The sequence below is a fragment of the Thermobia domestica genome, chromosome 6 (genome assembly GCF_964235325.1).
Source record: "Thermobia domestica chromosome 6, izTheDome1.hap1.1, whole genome shotgun sequence".
In the NCBI taxonomy this organism is placed as follows: Eukaryota; Metazoa; Arthropoda; class Insecta; order Zygentoma; family Lepismatidae; genus Thermobia; species Thermobia domestica.
The window spans coordinates 93828670-93854900 of NC_137459.1; the positions used below are offsets into that span (position 1 = coordinate 93828670).

The 26231-nt window shown below is 35.2% G+C and overlaps 1 protein-coding gene across 1 annotated transcript in view; it reads left to right on the forward strand.

The window, feature by feature from the left end:
• The window catches only part of LOC145688095 (protein DENND6A), a 107129-nt gene that overhangs the window by 8641 nt on the left and 72257 nt on the right, over positions 1 to 26231 (forward strand). The window contains exons 2-3 of the mRNA XM_081761829.1: positions 2605 to 2877; positions 24471 to 24656. Of these exons, the coding sequence (XP_081617955.1) occupies positions 2605 to 2877; positions 24471 to 24656 (459 nt within the window). The remainder of the gene's footprint in view (positions 1 to 2604; positions 2878 to 24470; positions 24657 to 26231) is intronic.

Here is a 26231-nt window from a genome sequence, read left to right on the forward strand (position 1 = left end):
CTGCTTGAAGCTAAACTATAATCGTACATACGCTACATTTCTGTTTCATCTTGAGTTGAAGGATAGTATTTCTTAGCTTTTAGTGCATGCGAATGTGTGAAGTGGCTTAACGGTAAGCGTCTCATAAGTTCTAAATAAGCGATCCAAGAAGAGCAATTGTTCTAAAATCATACGGCGTACTTTCGAACAGGCCAAATATTCATATAATGACTGAAATAATTACTGAGAAAAGATCTACTTTCGCATCTATCAGCACATGTTTATTTTTTGTTTCATCAAATCGTAGCGGTTTTCAAAGAGAATTTCATCGATGTTCCACAGTTAAACAGTGTAAGTAACTATAAACGAAACTGAATTGACATTAGATTTTCTACTCGAAATTTACACAACAAAAGTGTTTAATTAAATACTTTAAAAAAAAAAAATGTTAATAGACTTAAAAATAGCAAAAAATTAGAAAATAATTCATTACTATTATCATTACAAAAATTCAAGTCTGTACCAAGTAAAAAAAAAAAAAAAAGTATAATATTACATTATAGTCTCACTATAGTCTATGGTAATTTTATGAGGTTTGTTTGGTTTTGTATAGACTTCAACATTTTTTTTCTATAGATAATAGTAATGAATTGTTTTCTGTTTTTCAGTATCTTTTAAAATGTCGGTTAGTTTTTTTTTATTTCGTTTAATTTTTCCATTTTTTCGTTACTCCAATATTTTAGGTTGATTATAGGACACTAACTTCCTATAATACAGATCAGTCTTCGAAACATGAGGGAATCGGTCTATACGTGATCACGTCAAAATCTGTAAACATATGTCAAAAGTTATGCGTGAACATACCCACAATATATATATGAATGGGGCAAATTAATTGAGAACCATCTCCTTTGAAGTCGGTTAAAATGATCGAATTTTTGTGTTATTTATAGGTGTACAACCTCATTAAAAGAAAATCAGCCGTATCACTTTGAAAACCTGTAAACTCAAATTTCTAGAAGGACTTTTCCAAACTAAATCTTATTTTCTATATCTTATATACCTTCCTTGCAAGCCTAATTCATAAAGTATTGCTTCCTCAGCTGTTAGAAAGCTTTCCAAGAGGTTTTAGTAGGCCAGGACTTAAAACAAAAAAAGAAAGTATATTAATGAAGAAGAGATTGAGTAAGTTTTTACTGTGAAATAAGTGTCAGCCAAATACACTTGTCTTTTTCACAAACTTAATTTGATGTACCCGAATTAATTATTTAGTTGAAAGTATATAAACAATTATGAAGTTTTTACACACTTATTCTGGTCATATTTAGTTTTATAATGATACCATTGTAATGTTTAAGAAACATAAATTTCTTACGTCTTTAAATTTTATTTAATATCAAGACACATAACGTATTTTTTAAATGTTAATACATTCAACGTTGACCCACTGGAAGTCAAATTCGGAACTATGTGCATAGAAGATGTGCGCGGTAGCCATTACACCATGTAGGAGATATCGAAATTTGAAAAGGTGCAGCCTCCAATCTTTTCGATACACTAAAATGGTGTCTACATAAATTTTAATGTATATGACGTATATATTCAAATTTTGAAAATACTAGAAACAATCTTGAAAACTGTCCTCCACTTGGTTAATATTTTAAGAGTTTCGTGCTAATAGCACAATTGAAGTAGACTGCCCTACTTCAAAAGTAAGCATCATTCGCCGATTTTTTAAAAATGATTTTCCAAATAAATGTAGTGTGTATAGTTTGTTTCTTCAATCGGAGTGCAGTTCGTATATAAAAAAATGCCGTCTTCTATGTATGTTGGCTCGTGCCTTATATAAGTCGTCGTCGGAGGGATCTTGCGGAAAGCACCCCCCGATAACTAAATGGCCAACCAGAACCCTCATTTCAAACAATTGACAGTCGCTTGTCAAATCCACGTGGACTCTTACTTCCAACAGTTCCTAATGCTGTTTTTTAAGTCAGTGCTCCATTTCTGTTTCCAACACCAAGTTCCTTGTTCTTACATTGTCTGACATCTGCTTCATATTAGCCACAGTACTGGGTAGAAAGAAAAGACATAGTGGATGTTACGACGTTGCAACCCTGCAAATGCGGTCAAAAGAGAGACGGAGGGAGGAAGGGATATTGTAAAATTGAGCATGGGAAATTCAAAGACTTTGTCGAACTGCACTCCTGTTGAGTGAAAACAATATAACTCTTTGATCTTCAGTTTTGGAAGACACATGTTGTGTTAGATAGTGTCTATTTAACTTACATAAAAATAAACTAACCAAAACAAACACTTATACCTACTAATCTTCGTTACATTTTCTGCAATATTTCATTGCCTTCATCAATGATAGAAGATACTTTATTTGGTGGTCGCAATGACATACTGCCGTAACTGTAACACGGATTAGTAGATATAAGTGTTCGTTTTGGTTAGATTTAATATTTATTTAAATTATACGTAGCTCCAAAGCTAGAATGAACAGCAGTTAGCTATTTAAGTCGCTGTTATTCTTTTCATGACTTACGTATTTACTAGCTCTCTTTGATATTTATAACTAGAAATTTCACGTTTTTAAACTTCGTATTCATTCTTACTTTACAGATTATTTATCCTGGCCATGTGAAACTATCAGAACAGGAGAAATCAAATATTTGCTACTTAGCTTTTCCAGATTCCAATTCAGGATGTATGGGAGATACTCAATTTCACGTCAGAATCAGACAAACTTCCGGAGCGAATGGTTTGCTTGCGGAACATCGACTTTATAATCAGAAATGCCCTGTTTACTTGCAAGCTGATGCTGCTTATTTTTACGGATATGTGTACTTTCGTCAAGTAAAGGATAAAAGTCTGCCACGTGGTTATTTTCAGAAAGTAAGTTCTTACGCATTCAAAGTACTGATTATTATGAGTAGCTATAGGGGGTTTCAAAACAACACCGACAACGTTTGGGAAGTGATTCCTGACACCAAGATAAGACTACAAGCATAGACCATCCTGGGTGCACAAATGCTTCCTTTTGGAGTTATAGGCTGCCGAAAACATGAAAAAATAAACTTGAAAGGTTCATAGCTCCAAAATTATGAGACCTACCGCAGCCGGGTCAAGACTTCACTTAGGAACTGATATGTGCCCTATGGAAAAATACATGTCTCAGAATCCTAAGGTACTCACGAAGCAATTTTTATAGAGGGAGTTTGGCTACGGGCATATAATTTGAAGTACTCACCCACTACCTCTATAAAAATTGTTGCTGAAGTACCGCAGGATACTGAATCTTGGATATTTGTATAGGGCACATATTAGTTCCTAAGTGAAGTATTGACCCGACTACGGTAGGTCCCATAGTTTTGGAGCTATGAACCTTTAAAATTAATTTTTTCATGTTTTCGGCAGCCTATAACTCCGAAAGGAAGCATTTGTGCACCCAGTATACTTTTTGTCTTACCTTGGTGTCAGGAATCACCTCCCAAACGTTGTCGGTGTTCTTTCGAAACAGCCTGTATGATATATATATATATATATATATATATATATATATATATATATATATATATACGATGGAAAAACATCTTTAAATGTATGGTACAAAGAGCAATAAGGTAAGATAGCACGATTAATCGTTACTAATTGGACAATACAGTATCAAAGGCATTTAGACCCGCATGTAATGCTAATTGTAATGTGTATATATATGCCATTAAAGGTCTCAAATTTGTGCCCGGCTTAAACAGTAAAGCGTTCAGATTCAGATGTTAGTTTCTATAAAGTAAATTAGTTGCCATTGTAAAGTGTAGATGTATTGAATTGGTTCAATTTTCCTTATTTTTTACGCTTACTTTTAGAGAGTAAGATCATTAAACTAGGTATCGTATTCTGTTCTCTTTATTTGCTCGTTTATTGTAGAGATATTTTTCTTTCACAGTTCAGGGAAATACTTGTCACAGCTATTTGTTTTCTCCGATTCTTAAGGAAGAAAGGCTAAAAGCAATACAGCGTGACTTATTTGCACGGGTTGCTTTCTAATATTTGTGGTGTGTTGATTTTGTCCTACATTGTTAAAAGAAGACGTAAAAGGGACAGTTTCCTGCAGTCGGTAAGATAGAATGGTTATACATTAATAACTGAGGAGAAAAAATAATTTAGTCCTCATGTCACGAGTTAGAAGTTTGATATTATAGCGTTTCTAGTGTTCTTTCAGAAAGATGTGCCAAAAGCCTGAAAGAACTCTGTAATAAAAAAGAAAATTTAATTAACTTCAAAGTTTCATGCAAGTTTGATTAATATTCTATTAAAAAAGGAAAATAAAGTTTCGCGGACGTATGAAATTGTCCACTATTTTGCACGTAAAATACTGTTGTTTTAAATTTTATGTCTAGTTTTTTGGTGTGTATAAAGCAATGGTAACGTTTCCAGTAATTTTGAATAAATACTTCTGTCGAATTTGAAATACAACTAGAAATAATACAGTCGAATTACTGAGAACTTAACTAGCAAATTAGCAGATCATTTCGTGGTTATTAGTACACACTCTCACCCTCTGCCCGTGTCTACAAACACAAAAAGCGAGTTCGAACTTTTACATCTGATTATACAGTCATGTCAATAAAGAAACACTTCGGCGTCCCGAGGCCATGGTAGCTCAGTGGTAGAGCGCTTACCTGTGGTACGTGAGGTCCTTGGTTCGATCCCTGTCCAAGTAAGTTTGTGGTAGACAATATCGTGTTCGTGGGTTTTCTCGAATGTACTCTCGTTTCTTCTCATATTCACATTTCATTGATTCTTCCATCATCATTCATACGCTTTAATCATCCTTCTCACTTAACCTAAAGGGCATAATCGTGGGACGTTAAATGGAAAGATTTACACTTTGGTGTTCCATTTTATAGAAAACAAATAATTATTTCATTTTGTGAAGTTTATAAATCAAACACTCATTGATGAAATATAAGCGGTCATTGTAGTTGGTTTTGAGAAAATCGTACGAGTGTAAGTCACCCCCTCCCCGTTCCTCTATAGTATACTCAAGTTGATAGATCTTTTATCAGTAACGAGGCTATATAAGACGGAGGCTACATTTTGAAGTGGAATATGACTAACTAGTGCGTTCGATGCTCTCCCCGGGAATTAAAACCCAGTCTCATGCACGAAAGTACGCACAGTAGCCACTAGACTAGCAATGATGGCACCAGTATATCAAGAGTTGTTAATGTAACTAGTTATTGTTTATACCCAGGAAGTACTTTGAACTGATGTAAAAGGACTTCCGATGTTTGCTTCCCGAACTTAACTTTTAAATGCAGATTTTAGTTCTGGTTCGAAGAATGTTTACAAGTTACGAAAATGGTTTGGGGAAAGGAGAAACGAAAAGAAAAAAAAAATGAAATGAAATCTTTAACATCCCACGATTATACCCATTAAGCTAAGGGAGACGAGAAAGGAGAAACGAATCAATAACACATACAAGTAACATAAGTAAAAAGATGCATAGTAAACATTTACATAATTTATAAGTAGACATGTCCTAACCTTACGTTTGTAACAGCGCGTCTGTGTTTTTTGTTTTGTATTCTTCTCAGGGTTTGCTTTTGGGTGGAATTCTAAATGAGAGAAAAATCAAGAATAGATGTGTCTTTCTTTACATATAGTAAAAAAAGTAAGTGAAGGGCGTTCGCCATTCAGGGCAAGATGGATCTAAAAGTCCATTATACTTCATCTGCCTTTACTTCCCAGGTATCCATTTTACAGACGTGAACTCCTGAGCTACATTATGATAGGGATAGAACGACAAAATTCCTCCTCAAAGGATCGTCCATACACTTACCAATAGCTCTCAATAAAATATTTAAATAAACCACAAGCAAGGTCAAAAAGGTTTACAAAACTTTACATACTAATAACTCAACTTATGCTCTGTTTATAACGGAAAAAAAAATAGGAATAGCAAACCTCTGTTCATGCTTATCTCACATCACAGATACACATGCAGTGTAGGAGCTACTTGTTCTTCTAGAGATGTCCAGATGATAATTTGTGATAATTGGTGCTATACATGCAACAGCATATTGACATCCATGATTTCAAAGGAAGTAATAGTACAATGCTGTAATTCTGGTTGGCGTTTGGTAGGAATGGAACATACACACATTTTTCTCCGAGCTCGTGGGTTTTCTCGGGGTTCTTCCGTTTCCTCCCACTTTCTTCATTCCACCATTTCACTCATATCTCATCATCAGCGTCTCCTTTAGCCTAACCGGCATAACTGTGGGACTTAAAACTTAAAGATTTCATTTCATTTCATACACATATTTTTGTTATCCCCAAAAAGAAATGATGACGTGTGAGGTGAGGTAATCGGAGGAGTCTTCGCTGACTTCAACATACAATATTTCTACTGTGGTCATTCGCCATTTTTGCCCACCTACTGCCCTACGCGAACACTGCAAATACACACGCGCACTAGGAGAGGATAAAATTTTCAGTTTTTCCTTTCTGTTTGTGCCTTGCGTATTCTTGCATCATTACTTAATTGCATTATGCTATGTAATTTTCTCTCTTCAATTTCTCGTATATGAATTATTAAAGGTTTGAATTTATTGTGTTTCTGATCTCTGTCGTGAAATGGAAAGCATTGTGTAAGTGCATGTAGTATCAGTATGTGCTCCCATGTAAGTGGGATTACGCGTATCTTCAAGTGTCTCGATTCGCTTTGGTGGGACACGGAAATTTTAGTATCAATATAACATCGTGACACATTAAGATACAAAGAACTCTGAACTACAAAGTCAGAAATAATGGTGCGGGAGACTTTACAGCTTAAACTGTACCATCTGATTGTTCGTGCTTATTCTAATTGGCTTTAACCTTCGTGGGCTTCAGTGCTATGGAATTTAGTTTATAATATCGGTATATGACTTATTATTTATTTATTTTATTTATTTATTTATTTATTTATTTATTTAGTTATTTTTGTTAAATGAAAGATGCCCATTATGAGCTTCGTTAACACACGATATCTCAGGAATGAAGCCTCCCTCGTCTATGAGTCTTATAGATTCTCGGAGAGATCAGTACATTTCGTAAAATCAGATAATGTTCCGGTGTTAACGTAAAAACGGAAATTTTGAGATACGTCTGTTGGTTATTCCAACGACGACTTGGTCAAGAGCAAGTTTTAGCATGCTTTCCAGTACTACATCTACATGATACTCATATTGTCGTTGGAATAACCAATAGATGTATCTCAAAAGTTGCAATTAACACCGGTATCTTGCATGATTTTACGAGATTTACCGATCGCTCTGCCTTCTCATCAATTCAGTATCTCAGGAATGGAGCTTCCGTCGCCTATGATTCTTACAGATTTTGAGAAATACTGCAAACTTTGAGATATATCTATTGGTTATTCCAGCAACAATATGTGCATATTGTAAACTGAGGCATGAGGTATCCTTTGAAATTCTGTATTGAATTAATTATTTTTGTGTAAAATAAATACATCGGAGAAAATTAAGTATATTGTGTTCATGTTCTAACTTTACCTTAATTCTAGAATTGTGAAGTTAGTTACATCATGCAAAAGTTGTGATTTATGTTAATGTTTATTAATTGATAGCTCATCGTCGACGCAACGATACCAGCGTACACAATTCATGTTTTAAAATTTGCCATCATATTGATTCAAGGATGGGAAATAAAGGGTTGCGCATGGTGATCCGTCAATTTGTGATATATTTTGTCCTCAAACAGGGAGTAATGATCCATAAGTAGTCTAAATAATTATTAGACTATTTTTTTTATTTTTTTTCTTAACAAAGACTTCTCCTTTTTTCTTAATTTTTTTTTTTTTCTTGACAAAGACTTTTCAGAGGTAAATCTAACTGAGTAATGTGTACATATCAAGAATGTCAAGTGAGGCCAACATACAATTCTTAGCGTTAACAATTGAATATATTTACTTCTTTTACGTAACAACTGTAATGTACCAAAATTTTAATTTTGTTAAAATAAGTAGAGAATAAATAGATATATTAAACAAACATAAGTTAACCAGCTATGTTGATAAAAAAAATAATGAAATAAATAAGACATTTTTAAAAACATACTTTCCGTAAAAATGAGAGAAATCGCACTAAACAGTAAAAAGGGTAATACAAATCGTAATAAAAAGTTTAAAAAAATCTTTTGTCAAGAAAATTACTTTAAAAATTCTATTTATGCACAACAAGAAAGAAAAGCATGGGAAGCGTTCTCATATACGATAAATGTATAATATACTAGCTGTAACCATTCGTCGTTGCCGGGTTGTAATGTTGTAATTCAAAACCTGGATATAAAGAGAGAGGAGGAAGAATGTCCTTGAAGGGATGTCCCCACAACCATTCTATTCTCGTATATTCATCCTATCCTGTTGTGTAAGTCTGCATAACAAACCAGCATTGTTGGTTGCATACATGCAAGGTGTTCTTAGAAACAACCAGAAATATGCATATATATCGAACACCCACAATCCTCCCACAAGTCGAAAATCAAAACAACAGCTTCGTACAAGGTTAGATTTCGAGCTATGTAAAAATAAATAAATAAAAAGTTCTAGGTGATTGTTTTCTATGCAACACACAATATTTTATATTGTAATGTCTTTTGAGGTAGAGTCAATAACGGTCCGGGTGTTTTCCCCTTCACCAGTTTTATTACAAAATCCAAATACAAATAACTCTGAATTTATAAAGAATAATCTAATAGTGTATTTCCTTATAATCGGCCAAGATGAAGGAGAAAGGTGTTTTGCACGGTGCCCCTTCAGCTCATTGCAGTCTCCAGAATATCTGCGGAGAGGTGAATACTTGTAGGAAACCTCAGCCCAATGCAGTTTCGCGAGGTTTAGGTGTGGTTAGGATTCCCTAGTCCAAGGCGACCTCGGGAGCTGGTGTGGGCTATTTGATCAGCGGTCAACTCATAGTTGGTTCCTCTTCGGGCTCCGCTTTTATACATCGTCTCCTGGTGATTCGTTCCTTCTCGGGCTCCATCGTTTTGGTTTCGTGTCTTCCTGGTTGTAGTTTCTCATCTGCTTGTGGTGTTGGTAAATAGTAACACGGGTTGTGGTAGCATGTGCTTGCGCTAAAGATGGGAATCCTTACAATATATAAGCACATGAGAGTGCTCACCATGTTCTTTTTAGTCATGCATAAATAGAATTTACTTTTAAAAAAGTAATTTTCGTCAAAATAATTATTTTGTACATTTTAGTACGATTTATTTTACTTTTTAGTACGATATATTTTATTTTTAAGGAAAGTGTTTTTTTAATAAATTTCATTTTATTTTTTATACATAAAATAGTTTATAGATACGTTCTTATTACTGCATAATATCATTGTAATATAATATTCTTTTTTATTATTGACATAAATTTAGGTATACTTGCATATATTACTTGGGTCTTGAAAATTCTATAAATTGTTTATATATGGGAGCACTCCCCATGCTTTTCTTTTTAGTCATACATAAGTAGATTTTTTAAAGTAATTCTCTTGACAACAGATTTTTTTTCACTTTTTATTACGATTTGTATTCCTTCTTTTACTGCGTAGGACCATTTGTTTTATTTTTAAGAACAGCATATTTTTAAAAGTTCTTCTCTATTTTATTTTATTTTCAACTTTTTAATCATAATTAAATACGTATTCGGTTGTTGCAGAATCTTGTTTGTTTTCTTTCCCACATGCTTGCTGAGATTCGGTGTCTTTTCACACTGTACTCTACCTGAAGAAGAGATTTAAAAATTACATTTTTTTTTTTTTTTTTTTTTTTTTGATACTGTAAAATTAAAGTTTGAGGTTAAGACAGAAAGCTTTAGGTGCTCTAAGTGGTTCACTATAATCCATTATAATGAATTGCGCTCTATGCTTTTATAGTCTTAGACCAATTTCTTCATTTTCCCCACAAAAGAATTTCCGTTTTGTGGATTTAGAAAAAGGATTAATTTTATTATTTTAAAGTTGAGACTAGGAATGGCCAAAAATTTTCGGATCCGGATATTCCGGACCCAATGAGATCCGGATCTCGGATCCGAAATTCGGATCTCGAACCTGGGTCCCGATCTCTGATCTGGATCCGAAATTCGGATTTCGGACCTGGGTCCGGATTTCGGATTTCGCATCTCCGAATCTTGGATCTGGATCCGAAATCCGAATCTCAGATCTTTATTCTTACCCAAACCTACATCTGAAATTGTGATGATAAAATTGAATATCTAAAATTCGTCAAAACTTTTTTCGGATTCACTAATATAGTAGGTTGCTGTGCTTTTAAATGTTTCCATAACACGTTTATTCTACCTTTGTTCTTTATTTTATTTTAACACTAGCATATATTACCCGCTTCGCTAGGTTGAAATAAATAATTTAAATGCACATTGATATTGCTAATTTTCGATCATTTTAATGTATGTCACCCTTCCTCATCCGCAAGAACTATAGATTCAACACGAATCGGTCAGTTTTGACCATATAGTTCCCCCTCCCCCATGTTGCGGGCCATGGCATCGGAAGTATCACCGTTCATCTCAGCGACCCCCAAAAAATCTGGATTCAGCACTAATGACGGTCATTTCCTATGATTTTTAAATATCTCTTCCTCCCCTCCCCCAAATTGCGGGTTTGAATTTGAATTTAAACGGGGTCGAAAGTATCACTGTTCATCTAAGGGACCCAGAAAACTATAAATTCGACACTGATAGTAGCCATTTTCGATCATATATATATATATATATATATATATATATATATATATATATCCCCCTCCCCCAAGTGGCGGAGCTGATTTTGTATTTAAACTGGATCGGAAATGTCACTGTTTATCTGAATGATCCCGAATACTATGGATTAGATACTAATATTGGTCATTTTCGATCATTATTATATATAGGTCCCCCTCCTCCACCTCCGTGCTGCGGCACACGGCATTAGAATCGTCACTGTTAATCTCAGTTACTCCTAAAACTATGGATTCGACACTAATTTTTGTCATTTTCGATCATTTTTAAATGTTTATCCCCCTCCCCTACGTTGTACCCTCCACCTCCCCAACCATCAGGGCTGAACTTTGAAACAGCATCAGAAGTGTCACTGTTTCTCTCATCGACCCCGAAAACTGGATTCAACACTAAAATCGGTCATTTTTCATCATTTTTAAAAATTTCTTCCCCTCCCCCTCCCCTACGTTGCATCGTCAAAGTGAATAGCCTAAAGTAATCCCTGCCCCTAAACTCATGTATGTTGAAAATTTGATTGAGATCGGTCGGGTGGTTCAAGAGTGATGAAGTCACAAAGACAGTCATTTTTTTCATATATCTCACCCCTCCCCCTCCTCTACGTTAGCTTGTCAAAGTGAAATGATAAAAGACACCCAAGGCCCGACCCTCATCTATGTTGAAAATTTGATTGAGATCGGTTGGGTGGTTCAAGAGTTACTAGGTTTTATATATTTTTTATGTATCTGTCCCCTCTCCTCCTCTACCCCTAAGGTCTACCGTCAAAGTGATATGGTAAAAACCACCCCAGGTCCGAACTTCATCCATATTGAAATTTTTTTAAAGATCGGTTTGGCGGTTTAAGCGTGATGCAGTCACAAAGACCTACACTTTTGTTTTTATTCTTTTTACATATATATATATCCCTCCCCTCCCCCAGGTTGCAATGTAAAAGTGAAATAACGAAAACATCCCAGGCCCGAATCTTATCTATAATTAAAGATTGATCAAGATAGGTATCGTGTCTCAAGAATTATTAAGTTTCACTTATTTTTATAGATTTATCCTCTCCCCTTCCCCTAAGTTCTACAGTTAAAGTGATATGATAAAACCCACCCCAGGCCCGAACATGATCCATATTGAAAATCTGATTAAGATCGGTCAAGTGGTTAAAGTGTGATGAAGTCACAAAGACAGAACTTTTATTTTTATTCTTTTTTACATATCTTCCCCTCTCCCTCCCCTAGGTTGTGCCTTGAAAGTGAAATGATGAAAAACATCGCAGGCCCGAACCTTATCTATGTTGAAAGTTTGAGCGAGATCGGTCGGATGTTCAAGAGTTGTTAAGTTTTATTTATTTTTATAGATTTACCCCTCCCCTCCCCTAAGTTATACAGTTAAAAACCACCTCATATCTGAACCTCATCTATGCTGAAAATTTGGTTAAGATCGGTCTGGTGGTTTAAGCGTGATGAAGTCACAAAGACAGACACTTTTATTTTTACTTTTTTGACATATATATCTCCCCCCTTCCCCTCCCCTTCATTGCACTGTAAAAGTGAAATGGAGAAAACATCCCCGGCCCGAACCTTATCTATGTTGAAAGTTTGTTCGAGATCGGTCGGGTGGTTCAAGAGTTATTAAGTTTTATTCATTTTGACATATTTCCCCTCCTCCCTTCCCCCTCCACTAAGATATACTGTCAAAATGAAATGATAAAAATCTTCCCAGGTTTGAACTTCATATATGTTGAAAATATGATTAAGATTGATCGGGTGCTTCAAGAGTTATTAATTCACAAACATAGTCACTTTTAATTTTATATTTATTGATTTTTGTATATTTCCCCCTCCCCCCTCCCTGACGTTGCTCCGTCAAAGTCAAATGATAAGAATCATCCCAGTCCCAAAGCTCACCTACATTGAAAATTTGATCAAGATCGGTCGGGTGGTTCACGAGTTATTAAGTTTTATTTATTTTTTTCTATGTCCCCCTGCTTCCCCTCCGTTCTACCGTCAAAGTAAATAGCTAAAACCACTCCCAGGCCAGAACCACATCTACGTTGAAAATTTGAGCGAGATCTGTCGGGCGGTTCAAGAGATTAAGAGTCACAAACATAGAGATTAAGAGTCACAAACATAGAGATTAAGAGTCACTTTCAATTTTATAATATAGATTGCAATATTTACATGTTGCACTTTCTGTCGAAGTCTCTTTAGTAAAATGTTTCCAAGTTTGACTTCTTCCCATTTCAGAGTATAGTGAACTGTCTGAAAACTGATGTAAATGGCAACAAATTCTTCTGTTTAGCTCCTCTTAAAAACTTAATGTTAGCTTCACATTGAAAATATTTATTTTATTCTTAGAAAATAAACTTTACTATTTTCTCATATACAAATGAAATATCTTTTAAATAAGGCCCTTCTAATCGCAGGAATGCTAGACAAAACAAACTCTTTATTAATTGTATTTCTGACACTAGAGTCCAACCATCAACAAATGTAATAATGAATTTCTTTCACTTCGAAGGTACAACAAAAAATATAGACTGATTGGCGTGGCACAACAGCAGATTTTTAATCATACACAGGAGAATTTCAGGAGAGCGATATGGTTGTGTAGTGTATGTACATTATTTGTTATTAATAAGTGTTCGTTGTATGACTTTATTACCTAACTTATGGTCGGGAGTATGACTTTATTACCCTTCTGAGGTCGGGAGTTTGTTGAAGGAGTAAATATAAAAGAGATTTCTGTTATTTTTTCTTCACCCTCCAGGTTTCTTTAATCATACATTGCAGAACGTAACCAAAACATATTCATTCATCGTATCATTGAAGCGTTTTGTGTTTTTGATATTAAAGTGTTCAAAAATATTTAAGATATTCGCATTTGTTCATGTGATCTCAGGATAAATTTTCGGTGGGAACATACATGAGACTAATTGAAAGCTAAAACAATATGAAAATAGTATTTAAAAGTCAGGAAATTGATATTAAAACTTAATCTATCTGTTGAGACTGTAAGGCTGTAGTTACATTAACCACACCTTTCATGAAGATATATTATGTCATTATTGTTTATTTACTAGAAGCTACCAGATACATCCTCAGAGGTCACTTTACACTGTAGTAATCAACAGATGAAAACAACATTGGAAAAAGAATGGAAGGAAGGTCTCCAGAGCCTTAGATTAAGGTACTAACCTAGCATTTGTCCAGTATAACTGAGGAACAACCCTGGCAAATCATCAGTCAGGATGGCTGGTCTCCGAATTCGAACCCGGTATTACCCAATTGCGAAGCAAGAATCCTAACAACTAGCCTAAGTTCGCTCCGTATTATTATTATTTAGCTAATAATTAACGTAATGTTCGAAAATTAGTGCAAATTAAATCCTACTTTCTTTATTGCTGATGTTATAGTTAAGAAGCCTACATGAGACATCAGTCTCCCATTAAATGGGCCTTGCTCAAGAAAGAATACTAGAACTGGAATTCAGGAAATGGGGGTGAAGAGATTAATGAGGATGAGGAAACTATGTACGATGCAAAAACTGAGTAATTATGACTTCATCACAGATATATTGATTTACATATGTCAACTAATATTTCTCTGATACAGGGCACTCTTACTTTCTATAGTGGCAGGAAAAAGGCCCACTTTTGTAAAAGAACACACTAAGCACATGTCTGTAGGCGCAATGTTCGTGCAAAGAAACATAGATAAAACTAGAAAAAAATAGGGAAAACGAGGGAAAATGATAAAACGCCCTTCAACTTAAAAAAAAAAAAAGCTAAAAATAACTAAACTTAGAGCTACGAAAGACGCGAGACGAATTTTATTGAAAAGATTGTTTTTCCTTAGTGATTAGTTATGCTAACTATGAACATGAATTAGAAAGAAAATAAATGGCTAGCCCTGAGTTTCGCAAACCAGATGAAATGAAAATATTGGATAAAATTTAATAATAAAGAAGGCATTTAATTAAAACAAACTCAACTCTTGGCACTACAATCCTTTGTTTCCTACCAGCGGGCTTACGTTCAAAGTGGGGATTTCTAGTCAACGCATCGACACCCGAAGTCCCTAACGCAGGGATGCAAATAAGCAACAGAATTTTACTAGTCCAAGGAAAAAAGCTACTAGCCCATATTCCAAAATAGAAATCATTTACTTACCTTCGGTGTGATATTAAATACTCGCCCGCGAGTGGTTATTTGCATCCCTGCCCTAATGCCAGCTTTCTAGACTGGAGTCCGCTACCTCTTACTTCAGATAACTCCTCAATTGTCCTCACGATGCTGGGTCAAAACCGAAATTTTTGAGTGCCTCTCCGGAAATTGAACCCATGACCATGGGCACTGAAGGTAGGCGCCTGTATATATATATATATATATATATATATAAAGGTAACAGCTTTTTATCAAATTATTTAACCTACTGAAAGCTTTGCACGGATTACACTGTAACCATTATGACACCACACAGACATAGAAGTAAACGAGGACAGTTAAAAATACCTATGCCTGAAGCGGGATTCGAATCCAAGACATTCAAAGCAAACGATCCACAGCCTAATGCCGCAGACTACTCGACTATAGCAGTCAGGTTTTCTCGGCTAAGCGGTAGCACTTTTAAGGTAACTAATTATTTTAAAAGTTGCTCTTAAACACTAACAATCTAAGTCTTATGTATCAAATATTTCCTGCGATAATACCATACACTCTCTGTCTTCTATAGACGAAAAGCTATAGTTGCTCACATTATTTAGTACAGAAATAAGTTCTGATTCTCTAATAGCTGCTGATGGTGATAGTCAAGGTTCACCGAAGCATGATCCCCAAACCCAAACTGAGATATTGATGTTACTCGAACGCCTGAAAAGTCATTGTGGGTAGTGTTGTAAAAAAACGGTTTTTTTTTTCTGTGAAGTTTTTTTTCAATAAAAAACATCGTTCTTTTTCATGTTTTTTTTCAAAAGTCTGTTTTTTTTTCTGGCAACTATTATTTATTGATTTATGTTGCAGATTATTGAAATAATCAACAGAACTTGAGTCGAAGCCCTCGTAACTTACAAATCGTTTGTTTCTTTGAACCTATACGAGCAAAATTGTGTGATTATTCCTTTCGGCCCCAGGTCATTTTTGGCGTTTTCCTACATTTCCAGTTAGTCACTTATTGCTCAAAAACTATTCATTCCATTGACATGGTTAAGGCCTTGTTTTAAGAAAATGGATGTGGCTATTTTTTGGTGTAAGTTGTATTACAGTGTTGCCAACGGGTGGGAAATTATTGAGGGAAATGTAGGGGTGAAAATTTACAAAAAATCCCTAACCGAATTTCATTTTTTTTTTTTTTTTTTTGTATCTAGTACCACTGCTGCTATATGGGTTCAAGTCACCTAAACAAATCTTTGGTGTGTTGACAAGGTACAGTGAAATCCTGAAGTCGCTGGCTTCCATTCAAAGAGGGAAAGAAAAAATTCTGTCATACACATGAAATGTTGACACTTTTTACGCTTCAGAAGCAAAAATCAAATATGCCGGGGTACAGCTTCTCTAATTATCCTATTGAAACTTTTTATGGTGCGTTCTATAGGGCAAAGAGGAAGCTTTCAGGTAGTGGTACGTTTGTTTCAATGTAGCCAGTAAGAGGGTAATAATAGAGGGGAAAAGGGAAATTTTCCGAATTTTTCACCTAATAGCGGGAATTAATTGTTTTGGCTGTAAACGCTGCCATCAGACAGACGAAAAATATCTGAAAATAAACCGTAGTGCTCCAAGAATATATCCTACAAGTATCATGGCAATATATAACAAAGTAAGCATGAAATTAAAAAAAAAAATCTCATTCTACCTCAGAAATTCACCATTTTCTTACCATTTCCAGAACATGTTTTATTATAAACCTCAACTGTACTTCCCCTAATTATTCTAGTAAAACTTTTTATGGTATGCTGTGTAGGCTAAGAATGAGGCTGTTACACACTGGTACATTTGTTCGAATGTAGCCAACAAGAAGGAAATAATAGAAATAAAAAAGGGAATTTTTCCCAAAATTCGCCCCTAAAATCTGGAATTAAAATTTGTTGTAGTTAGCAACACTATTATCAGACACACACAAACTATCTTAAAATAAGCTTTGGTATCCCTCTAATATATCCTACAAGTATTGTGACGATATCTAATAAAGTAAGCATGTCAATTAAAAATATCTCATTCTACCTTTAAAAAAATCACAGTTATCTTTCCAATTAGAGGACAAGGTCCACTGTAAACCTCAACCGTACCTCCCCTAATTTTCTATTGAAACATTCTATAGTGCATTGTGTAGAGCAAAGACGAAACTTCCAGACACTGGTACGTTTGTTCCGATATAGCCAACAAGAGGGAAATAATAAAGACAAAACATATAATTTTTCCAAAATTTCCCCCTAAAATCTGGAATTAAAATATTCTGTAGCTGGCAACACTGCTACCAAACAGACGCAAACTATCTTAAATCAAACATTGGTATATCACTAATATATCCTACAAGTATTATGGCGATATTTAAGGAACAAAGCTTCTAATTACCAAAAATATATTACGGTAAACAGAAAAGTAAGGGAAAACTAGAAAAATCAAGGGCTAGAACCTAAATACGAATTTTACGTGCGCCCACTAATTACCCCATTGTAACGATCTGTACTTTCGTTTGTTAAATAAGGACAAATGTTCGATTGGCGTAAGTTGACTTGCACTCGGACGTACAGGTACGGATTTATAAACAAAAATTTCTAATTTTTTGCCAAAATATAGGAGAATTTTAATTTTCCTAAATGACAACACCGCGCAGGCCCGTCCAATTTATGTCAACAGTTAGGTATCCACCCGAGGTATCTACCTGGCAAGTCTTAAGGATGTCTTTCTACAACGAAGGAAGCCACAGGAAAAAAAAGTAAAAGAAATTCGAAATTAGAAAATTCTCGAATTTTTGACTGGGGTGAAATTTGAGAAAGAAATTCGACACCAGAAGAAAAAGAAATTAATATGATAAACTATAAACCAACCACATTTTGCAAGAATAATATCCCGATATCTTAATTAGTGTCCACACTTGAGCGGATTAAACAAGTGACACACCTGTGTGTGCCACTTTGGCCACCTGGGCCACCGAGTATACATTTGATTACATTTTTTGACTACTAACTCGTGTTGTTGTTGTAGTTATAGTCTCGACTAATAATAATATCGTTGTAAACAATAACTTTATAAGGAAAATTTTCTCTCCTTTTTACATCTTAGTTTCAACACTGTTGGTGAGAAATGTAGGGTGTTTCAAAATAAATTTTGGGGTTTTAAGTCTTCGTAGTACTTATTACATTTTACGTACAATTATAAGCAATGCATCAAGTAAAAAAGCACCTCAAACAGTTTTTGCTACAAGTGTTCAATGTGAGATTCATTCGTCACACGGCACACATCTAGTCGATAGGCGAGAAAGGCCCATAAACTTTCCGCCATATGGCACAAAACACATTCAATTTAGGGGAGTTTCGTTTCAATTGTACCATCTCCTGAGGATTTGCTGACGGTCAGATGCAAACATTATGAGTGTTCACATTAGCTCTTAGGTGAAAAGTCGATTTATCACTGAAGACGACACGATCCAGAAAATCTTCATTGTTATGCAATAATATTTCACTTCCAAAATTGGCATGCTTGGGGTCCCGGGTTCGATCCCAGCCCCCACCAAGTGAACTTTGTGGTGGACAAACACCGTGTGCGTGGGTTTTCCCGGGGTTCTCCCGTTTCCTCCCACTTTCTTCATTCCACCATTTCATTCATTTCTCATAATCACCGTCTCCTTTAGCCTAACCGGCATAACCGTGGGACGTAAAACTCAAAGATTTCATTTCATTTTTTCCAAAATTGGCACGTAAACCGTAGTCTGTAGGCTTTAGACCTGTAGCAACTGCAAACAATAAAGACGTAGTTGCAAGCGTCTCCTTAATATTCTTCACACAGGCGGTTGCACTGTACAGGTCCTGTCTTTATTAAAACAAAAAGCTTTCTGCTCTCTAGTCTCCATCTTTGCTATTTGCTCTTTCTAACAGCAGACAGAAGAAACAACGCATGTACATGCGTGCGTACAAAACTGTTTGAGTTGCTCTTTCATTTGATATAATATTTATAATTGTAAGTTAATTGTAATAGATACTACAAAGTTTCAAAACTCTAGTATTAATTTTGAAACACCCTGCATTACTTCAAATTGAGTCATCCTATATTCAGGTCCTAGTCAATTTGTCGTCTCGTGCAATGGCATAATTTGTCGCCTCCCCCTTTCTCCAGAAAGAACAAATCTTAGAAGTCATTTTAAGTATGCTACTCCAGCATGAACAACAAAGGTGAGGGTAAGTGCAGTCGCGCTCAGAAAGGCTTAAATACTTACTAAAAATGCAATTTCGTTGTGTCTGTTTTTTTTCTTTAAATGTTAATCTATTATGATAGTGAAAGATAAAGCAAACACACCTGCAGAGGAAAGATGGTAATCCTTTTTATAGAATTCACTATCGAGCTTCAATCTCGATGTATCAGTTTGCAATTCCAGTGCAACTAGCTCTTTTATATTTATTTCTTGATTTTTCTTCTACATCTTCTAACATTTTTTTTTTAAAACTTGTTTCTATCTTCAATGATAAGGAACTTGCTTTTGACAAAAACAAGATTACTTTCATATCAAAACTGTGATAACTTACTAAATGGAACAGATATTCACTAATATTCGAGAATTGAATTCTTGCATTTGACAACAATCAAGCAATTTGTGCTCGGATTTATTCGACCATTTGCTTTAGCATTGTCCATGTGGCCTTAAACTAATGCAACCTAAACATAATTTATGAATATTGTATTCAAATAAAAGGTCAGCTTAGTAAATGTAACTATCATCATCATGAAGTCTGTTTCCAACAAGAAATATTTAATTTAAATAATATACTTATAACAGACTTTGTCGGACCATCCAAGCTTGCCGTTCCACGCAAATGCACGTGTTGCATATATACAGTGGCGTATTTAGGGGGGCTTCCGGGCTTAAGCGCCCCGAAATCTTACTATAGTAAAGTATATGAAATATCTTGCAGAATTTTCACATTTTCAGGCAAATGCCCCCGAAAGTTAGCAAAGCCTCTCCCGAAACAAAATCGTAAATACGCCACTGCATATGTGGTAGAGCCGGCTCTGCATATCATATATATCTAGTCGACAAATTATTTATATATGACATTTAGAAAAATACTATTAGGCAAATTAGTATTAGTTTTTATCTTTAGTCAAATTATTGGAATTTTATACTGTTCGTGACATTATTTTCGTACTTATTAAAGGCCTGCATTCACGAAAAAACAAAATTCCATTTCTACTTTTATTTCTTAGTTGATATTGATGAAAACTGCTGAAACCCGAATTGTTAATAGGTATGGTATTCATGTAAATTGTAAAATATTTGTAGCGTATCAGTATCTAGCGTTTAATTTATGTTGCATTTTACGGTGATTACACCTACATAAAAATATTTCATACTTAAATAGACGTAAGATGCATTACAAATGACTATTTGAAAAAAAAAACGAAATTTAGAAAAAAAACGAGAGGCAATGTTTTTTTTTCTAAAAAAACGTACATTTCTGAAAAAATACGAACCGTTTTTTTTTTTTTCTATTTACAACACTAACTGTGGGTAAGTGAATTGTCCACTTGTCAGGATGAAGGGCGATGGTGATGTGAAATGCGGGGCTGTCAGAGGTACTACTTATGATAATTGGGATTTATAATATTCTGTGTTGCCATAAACCCTCTTCAAGAAAATAACTGTTAATCTTAGCTTTGAAAATGTTACATAAGGAGTTTTATTGCTAGCTTGCATATAAATCTCTTCATTCCGAAATTATCGGATTTATTTTAATGCTTAACTTTCACATCTCTTCTGATTGACGAATATTTAAATCGCGATTATCCCCTTAAGGTCAATTAGTGATATTTTAACTAATTTCGAACCAACTATATATATGGCTAGTCTTGTTATATGGGAATAATTGAGACCAGAAGCAGTCTGCAGGCTAAGTCCAAAAGAATCTTGGCCGACCTGATAAACTACGTCATTCAGCAAGCTGAATTGTGGCAATCCGATACCCACATGAGGAAATCTTCCGATTCAATGTGAAAGCTTTTATAAGAACCAGCACTCTAATCAGTGGAATGCGCCTTGCTAATTTTTCCCCAATGTGAAAGTACCTAACTTGATTGTTAAAAATGAAAAGGCCTTTATTTCAAACAAGTCGCCATTACAGTTTTCATATTTGAACACAACACTCATGAAAAGCCATGTTAAAGCGCGACTTGCCCCTGAAAAAGAATATTTATCTTTTTTTAGTTTCTCGTGTTCCCCAAAGTACATGCGGAATTAGGGCAAGTGTCTTCCGCTCGCATTACAACGACTACGATCGTGGTACTACCACATGTTTCGGTTTCCAGATCTCAAATATTTATCTTTCAGCCTGATTCTATGTATGAATCCGAAATTTCAAATCTAGATAACAGACACCAAAATTCACAGTTTATTCTCGGTGCTCATATTGTGATTTACTAAATAATTATTAAATCTAATTGTAAGGTATACATTTTATATTTTGAGCAGACTGAGCAAGATAAAATACGTATATGTAAAAACTAGTCAATACTTGTTTTAACTGTTTGTTTTCTTAACTGTCAATGAAATAGGTCTCTTGAGGAATTTTAAATATTCGAGTTTTGTATTCCGGATTCAAATGTATACTAGTTTCAGATGTTCCAAGTCCCAGGTGTGCATCTCGGTCCTGGAACCGGGCGGACCTAGATTCGACATTCGAACTCTCATCCGGATCAAATCAGTTTTTTTTTTCTTTCTTTAGGTAAGGCAAGCATTTGATCTTCAGTGTAGAATGAAGGAGACAAAGACTTATCAATATTCTTCTTAATTTTCTGTTTTGTTCTTCACTGTCAGGACTTCGTGAAATTACTTTCGGCGAATTTTAGATATTAAAGTTTATCACAATTTGGGTGGGATGTGGGTTTGGATAAGAATCAAGATCTGAGATCCTGATTTCAGATCCAGATCCGAGTTTCGAGATCCGGATCCAGATCCGATATCCGGACCCAGATCCGAGATTCGAGATCCGGATCCGGCCATCCCTAGTTGAGACACTACCCGTATGGTCAAAAATTATTCTTAGTTAAAAATATATAGAAATATATGAAAATAACATGGAATAATGTTTACACCCGACTTCTCTACCTGTATAAAATTTCATCTTTGTTTGAGGTCGGGAAATAAATTAAGGTTGAGAGGTATGAGGATATCCCCAAACGTTGTGACATTGAAAGTGAAAATATTTATCTCAGCGACAGTAAAATCTATGGATTCCACACTAACATCGGTAATTTTCAAGTATTTTTAGATGTCACTCCCTCCAATTTCACCCATGGATGCTGGAGATCTTACCCCCAACAGATCTGTTTCGATATTTAAGTCATATGTGTATCCGGTTTGGGAAATGGTTAGAATTACGCTGAAACATACATACATTTTATAGATATAAAAGCTTGGCCCCCTTTAAAACGAAAATTTTCAGAAACAGTTGGGCATGTTTCCATTTACTTTTAATGAGGAGCTTATATACCAAGTTTTAATGTTCCCAGATTGAGAGATTAGTGATAAATTAATTTTTTTCACATGAATTGTGGTCACATTTCCCCTTACAATACGCATTTTAATCAAAGTAACGTTAAAAAAAAAAGAAAAAAAAATTGGGGTAGGTGATAAGTATATGTAAGAAATCATTTCAGTCGGTTCAGCCGTTTTCCCGTGATTCCGTCACAAACAAGGTCACTTTCATTTTTGTATAATCCTTCTAGGATTTCCACTTTTTGAAGTAAATTTTAGATTTTCAGAGAATCAGCTACTGCTTGCTTACAATTTATCGTAGGATCATGGTTCGTACCTCTTTTCAGAATGGAGCATTTTTTCCAAGGTACAGTCCGCAACAAAAAATCTGCAACATGAGCTTGTAAGTTTATTGTGAAACGACGAAGTCTTTTGCTCCAAAATAAGTGTCCAGTTGAGGACGCCGAGGTTTCTCCTGACGTGATTTGTGCCACCTAGCGTTATGTTGATTCCTTGTGCTGTTAGGCATAGTTTCACAATAAATTTACATGCTCACGTTGCAGTTTTTTTTTCTGTGGACTGTACTACTCGCTTGTCCGTATTATACACCAGAAACGGGAAAACCGGGAGTTCTTCCGATTTTTTTTTAATTTTTGCGCCCCTCTGGCCCGAGTCTGTGTTAACGTAGGGATCTGAAAATTTTTTACGTAGTTATGTACACAATGCGTGTACAAAATTTCAAACTTTGTATATATATATATATATATATATATATATATATATATATATATATATATAGAGAGAGAGAGAGAGAGAGAGAGATTCTAAAAAGTTACTGCGTCATTACTATTTGGCCTAGAGTCATGGTTCAAACGCCATTTTCTTCAGTATAACGCTCCCTTTCCAACGTTACCACTCGCATGTTCGTATCATACAACTAAACCCGGAAATTTGGGAAAAACTGGAAATTTTTCTGAATATTTCGTCCCTCGGGCTCGGGCCGGGTTTCACGTAGGAATCTCAAAACTCAAAGGTGAACACAAACCGTACCCAAAGTTTCAATCTGATATTTTGGAAACTAAGGGCATGAAATTTTTTTTTTTTTTTTTTTTTTTTTAATTTGCCTCAAGAAGAAAAAGAAAGTCACGACTCTCCGCCCCCACTTGGCGCCGCCAAGTTGACCATCCTGTTTCAAAATGCATCTGGGGCGTTCTTTGGTCCACCCTTGACTTAACTAATAAAAATTCCCGGCTTAAATACCTGCTATAGGACCCAAATAAGCTGTGAAAGACAACACTACGCTATGGTAAAAAAAAAGTTACCATAAATCCTAAAAGGGATAATAATGTTATGGTCCATCTCAATAAAGGGAGAGAACAGACCATAAAGGAAGCCATTACCATCTTACGGGAAAGGAACAGTCTCAATAGAGACAATGTTTTTCAACTCAGCCCTATCCTTATCTGGTCGACCCTTTTCAGGAACAAAAACCCATATTCAACAAAGCCATTTCACGTAGTCACAACAACTGCCAATCAGAAGCCAGCATTTCCCTCAGCCAGTCACAAATCCCCATTCATAGCTCTGCCCCTAAGTAGTCACTATATATACATGCTCACGTCTCCGGTCTCTTCATTACGATCCCTGACGATGAATGCGATATTTGCATTCGAAACGTCGGATGTCAGTAACTTCGCCTGATTGATAACCCGAGAAGAGTTACTAAAATCACGTCACCAGGAAAAATTCAATTCTTCAGACTGAATGCTTGTTTAGAACTTTGTGTGCATTTTTTTTTTTTTTAAATAATAAATTTTGTCAGCAACATTTTAATCTGAAATTAGGTTACTTCAAATGGACTAACTCTTATATCTAACCGAGGGATATATTTTTTTTTAGCACTTGTCTGCCTGACGTATAAGATTTACTTTCTAACTGTCGGTTTTTCTGTGAGATAAATAATCGAAATTACTTAATTAACGTTAGAAAGTTATTTGTTTTCTAATCATTGCTTTTTTTTTCAGAGTGTAGTTGTGATCTCTCGTCTACCATTTGTAAATTTATTTACCGAGGTGACCGCCCTCATAGCCCCAGAGTATTTCGATAATGGAGAACCTAGTATTGAAGCTGCGTGTCATGATATTGATCAGTGGCCTACACCATTTCCAGGGGAAACTGTAACTTTACCACTTCTTGGTAATGTACTTCAGGTAAGAAATCGGATATTCAAATATGTAATTGAGAAATAGGTATTTTTACGTGCATAGGTGTGACTTAACATAAGTGCACCTGTAGCTTTCCCGAACAAAAGACGACGATATGTTTCGGGTAACAAATCATTTTGGCGAGTACAGAAACTATAAAGCGTATAATTAGAGCCATTAAAAGGAAACATAGTCGCTTCCTACAGTGTATTGTCTGATTTTTGTTTTTTATTGAGGATGGTCGTGTAGCGACGTGTTTTGCTCGGAAAGCTAATACGGAGAGTCTTTGCTTTGGATAGTAGCTGTACTGTATTACAGTATAAGGTAGCATATTTAAAATGGTAGTGATATTAAATCTTGTTCCAGTTTAATATTTCACGATTATACCCAAAGAAGTGAGGATGAAAGTAAACGACGGTGAAAGAGTTGCTACTATCAAAATACAGGAGATCCCCGAAATGCCTATGGATGTTATTCGGGCCAAATTTACATGGTTTGGAATCCAACTAGGTACTCTTCACACCAGTGAGCACATTACCTTTAAGCCTCCACGCTCCCACCAGATATGTAGTGATTTTAGTAATTCAAGTATGAATCTCGTTATAATGATTTCGCTAAAGTTTTGCGATGATGGAGGTCAACCACTATTATCGTTACACTTAATGGATTATAATACACCTTCTTAGACAACATACACTTTAAAGGGGAAGGAGATCTAATAAATCTGTACGAGCCTTTCAACACTCACCTGATTGGAACTAGAAGGAAACTCTAAATACTTATTCGTGTAACATTGTCATGTACTATTTATGTAAGTTTCTGAATAATCTCTCTCAAGAACTGGTTTATGTTATATGTTTCTTTCTTTCTGTTTTTAAATCAGTATCTATGGAGGAAGAAAATATTAGCATAGGTGTTAGTAAATTGACTATTATTCTTATGTGTTTAGGAAAAGTTCTCAAACTAAGTTGGAAACAGCAATTTACATACGTTTTGCTGTTGTCACTGTCGAAATTTTGGTGGCACTTTTATGGTGCTGTAATGTATCTGTATAAAAGAAGCCCTGACTGATTAACTCGCTCCTCAATTGATGCATTACCGAGCGTGATCTCCCCAATCGTGGCAATTCAACTACCGAAGCATGCTCTCTGAAACATCCAAGCAAACAATGAGTCATTGATTCAGATGGTGCATCCCTGACACGAAACTGGGGGCGATACGCTCTTTACGTTAAGACAACTGATCTCTGGTTTTCAAAACATAGTTCAATAATTTTCGTTCAGTGCGTAACTATTAAAAATTTTTCCATCTCACATTTGTTGGAGGTCTACTTCATACAATCTGCAAAGTAAGAGGAAAGTGGTTATTAGAACATTTCCCTCATACTTCTACCACGGCAATCACAAGAAACAATCACATTAATTTTATTCTCATGGAAAATATTACCTTTGCAATCCCATCCTGAATTGAGGAGTTTGATGTAATAAGGGCGTAAGCGAGTTTACACCCTTTTTGCATCAAACGTATTTGTAGCTTTTGTCATGCTTGTTTAGCCTCCTGGTAACATTTCAGTTCAATATC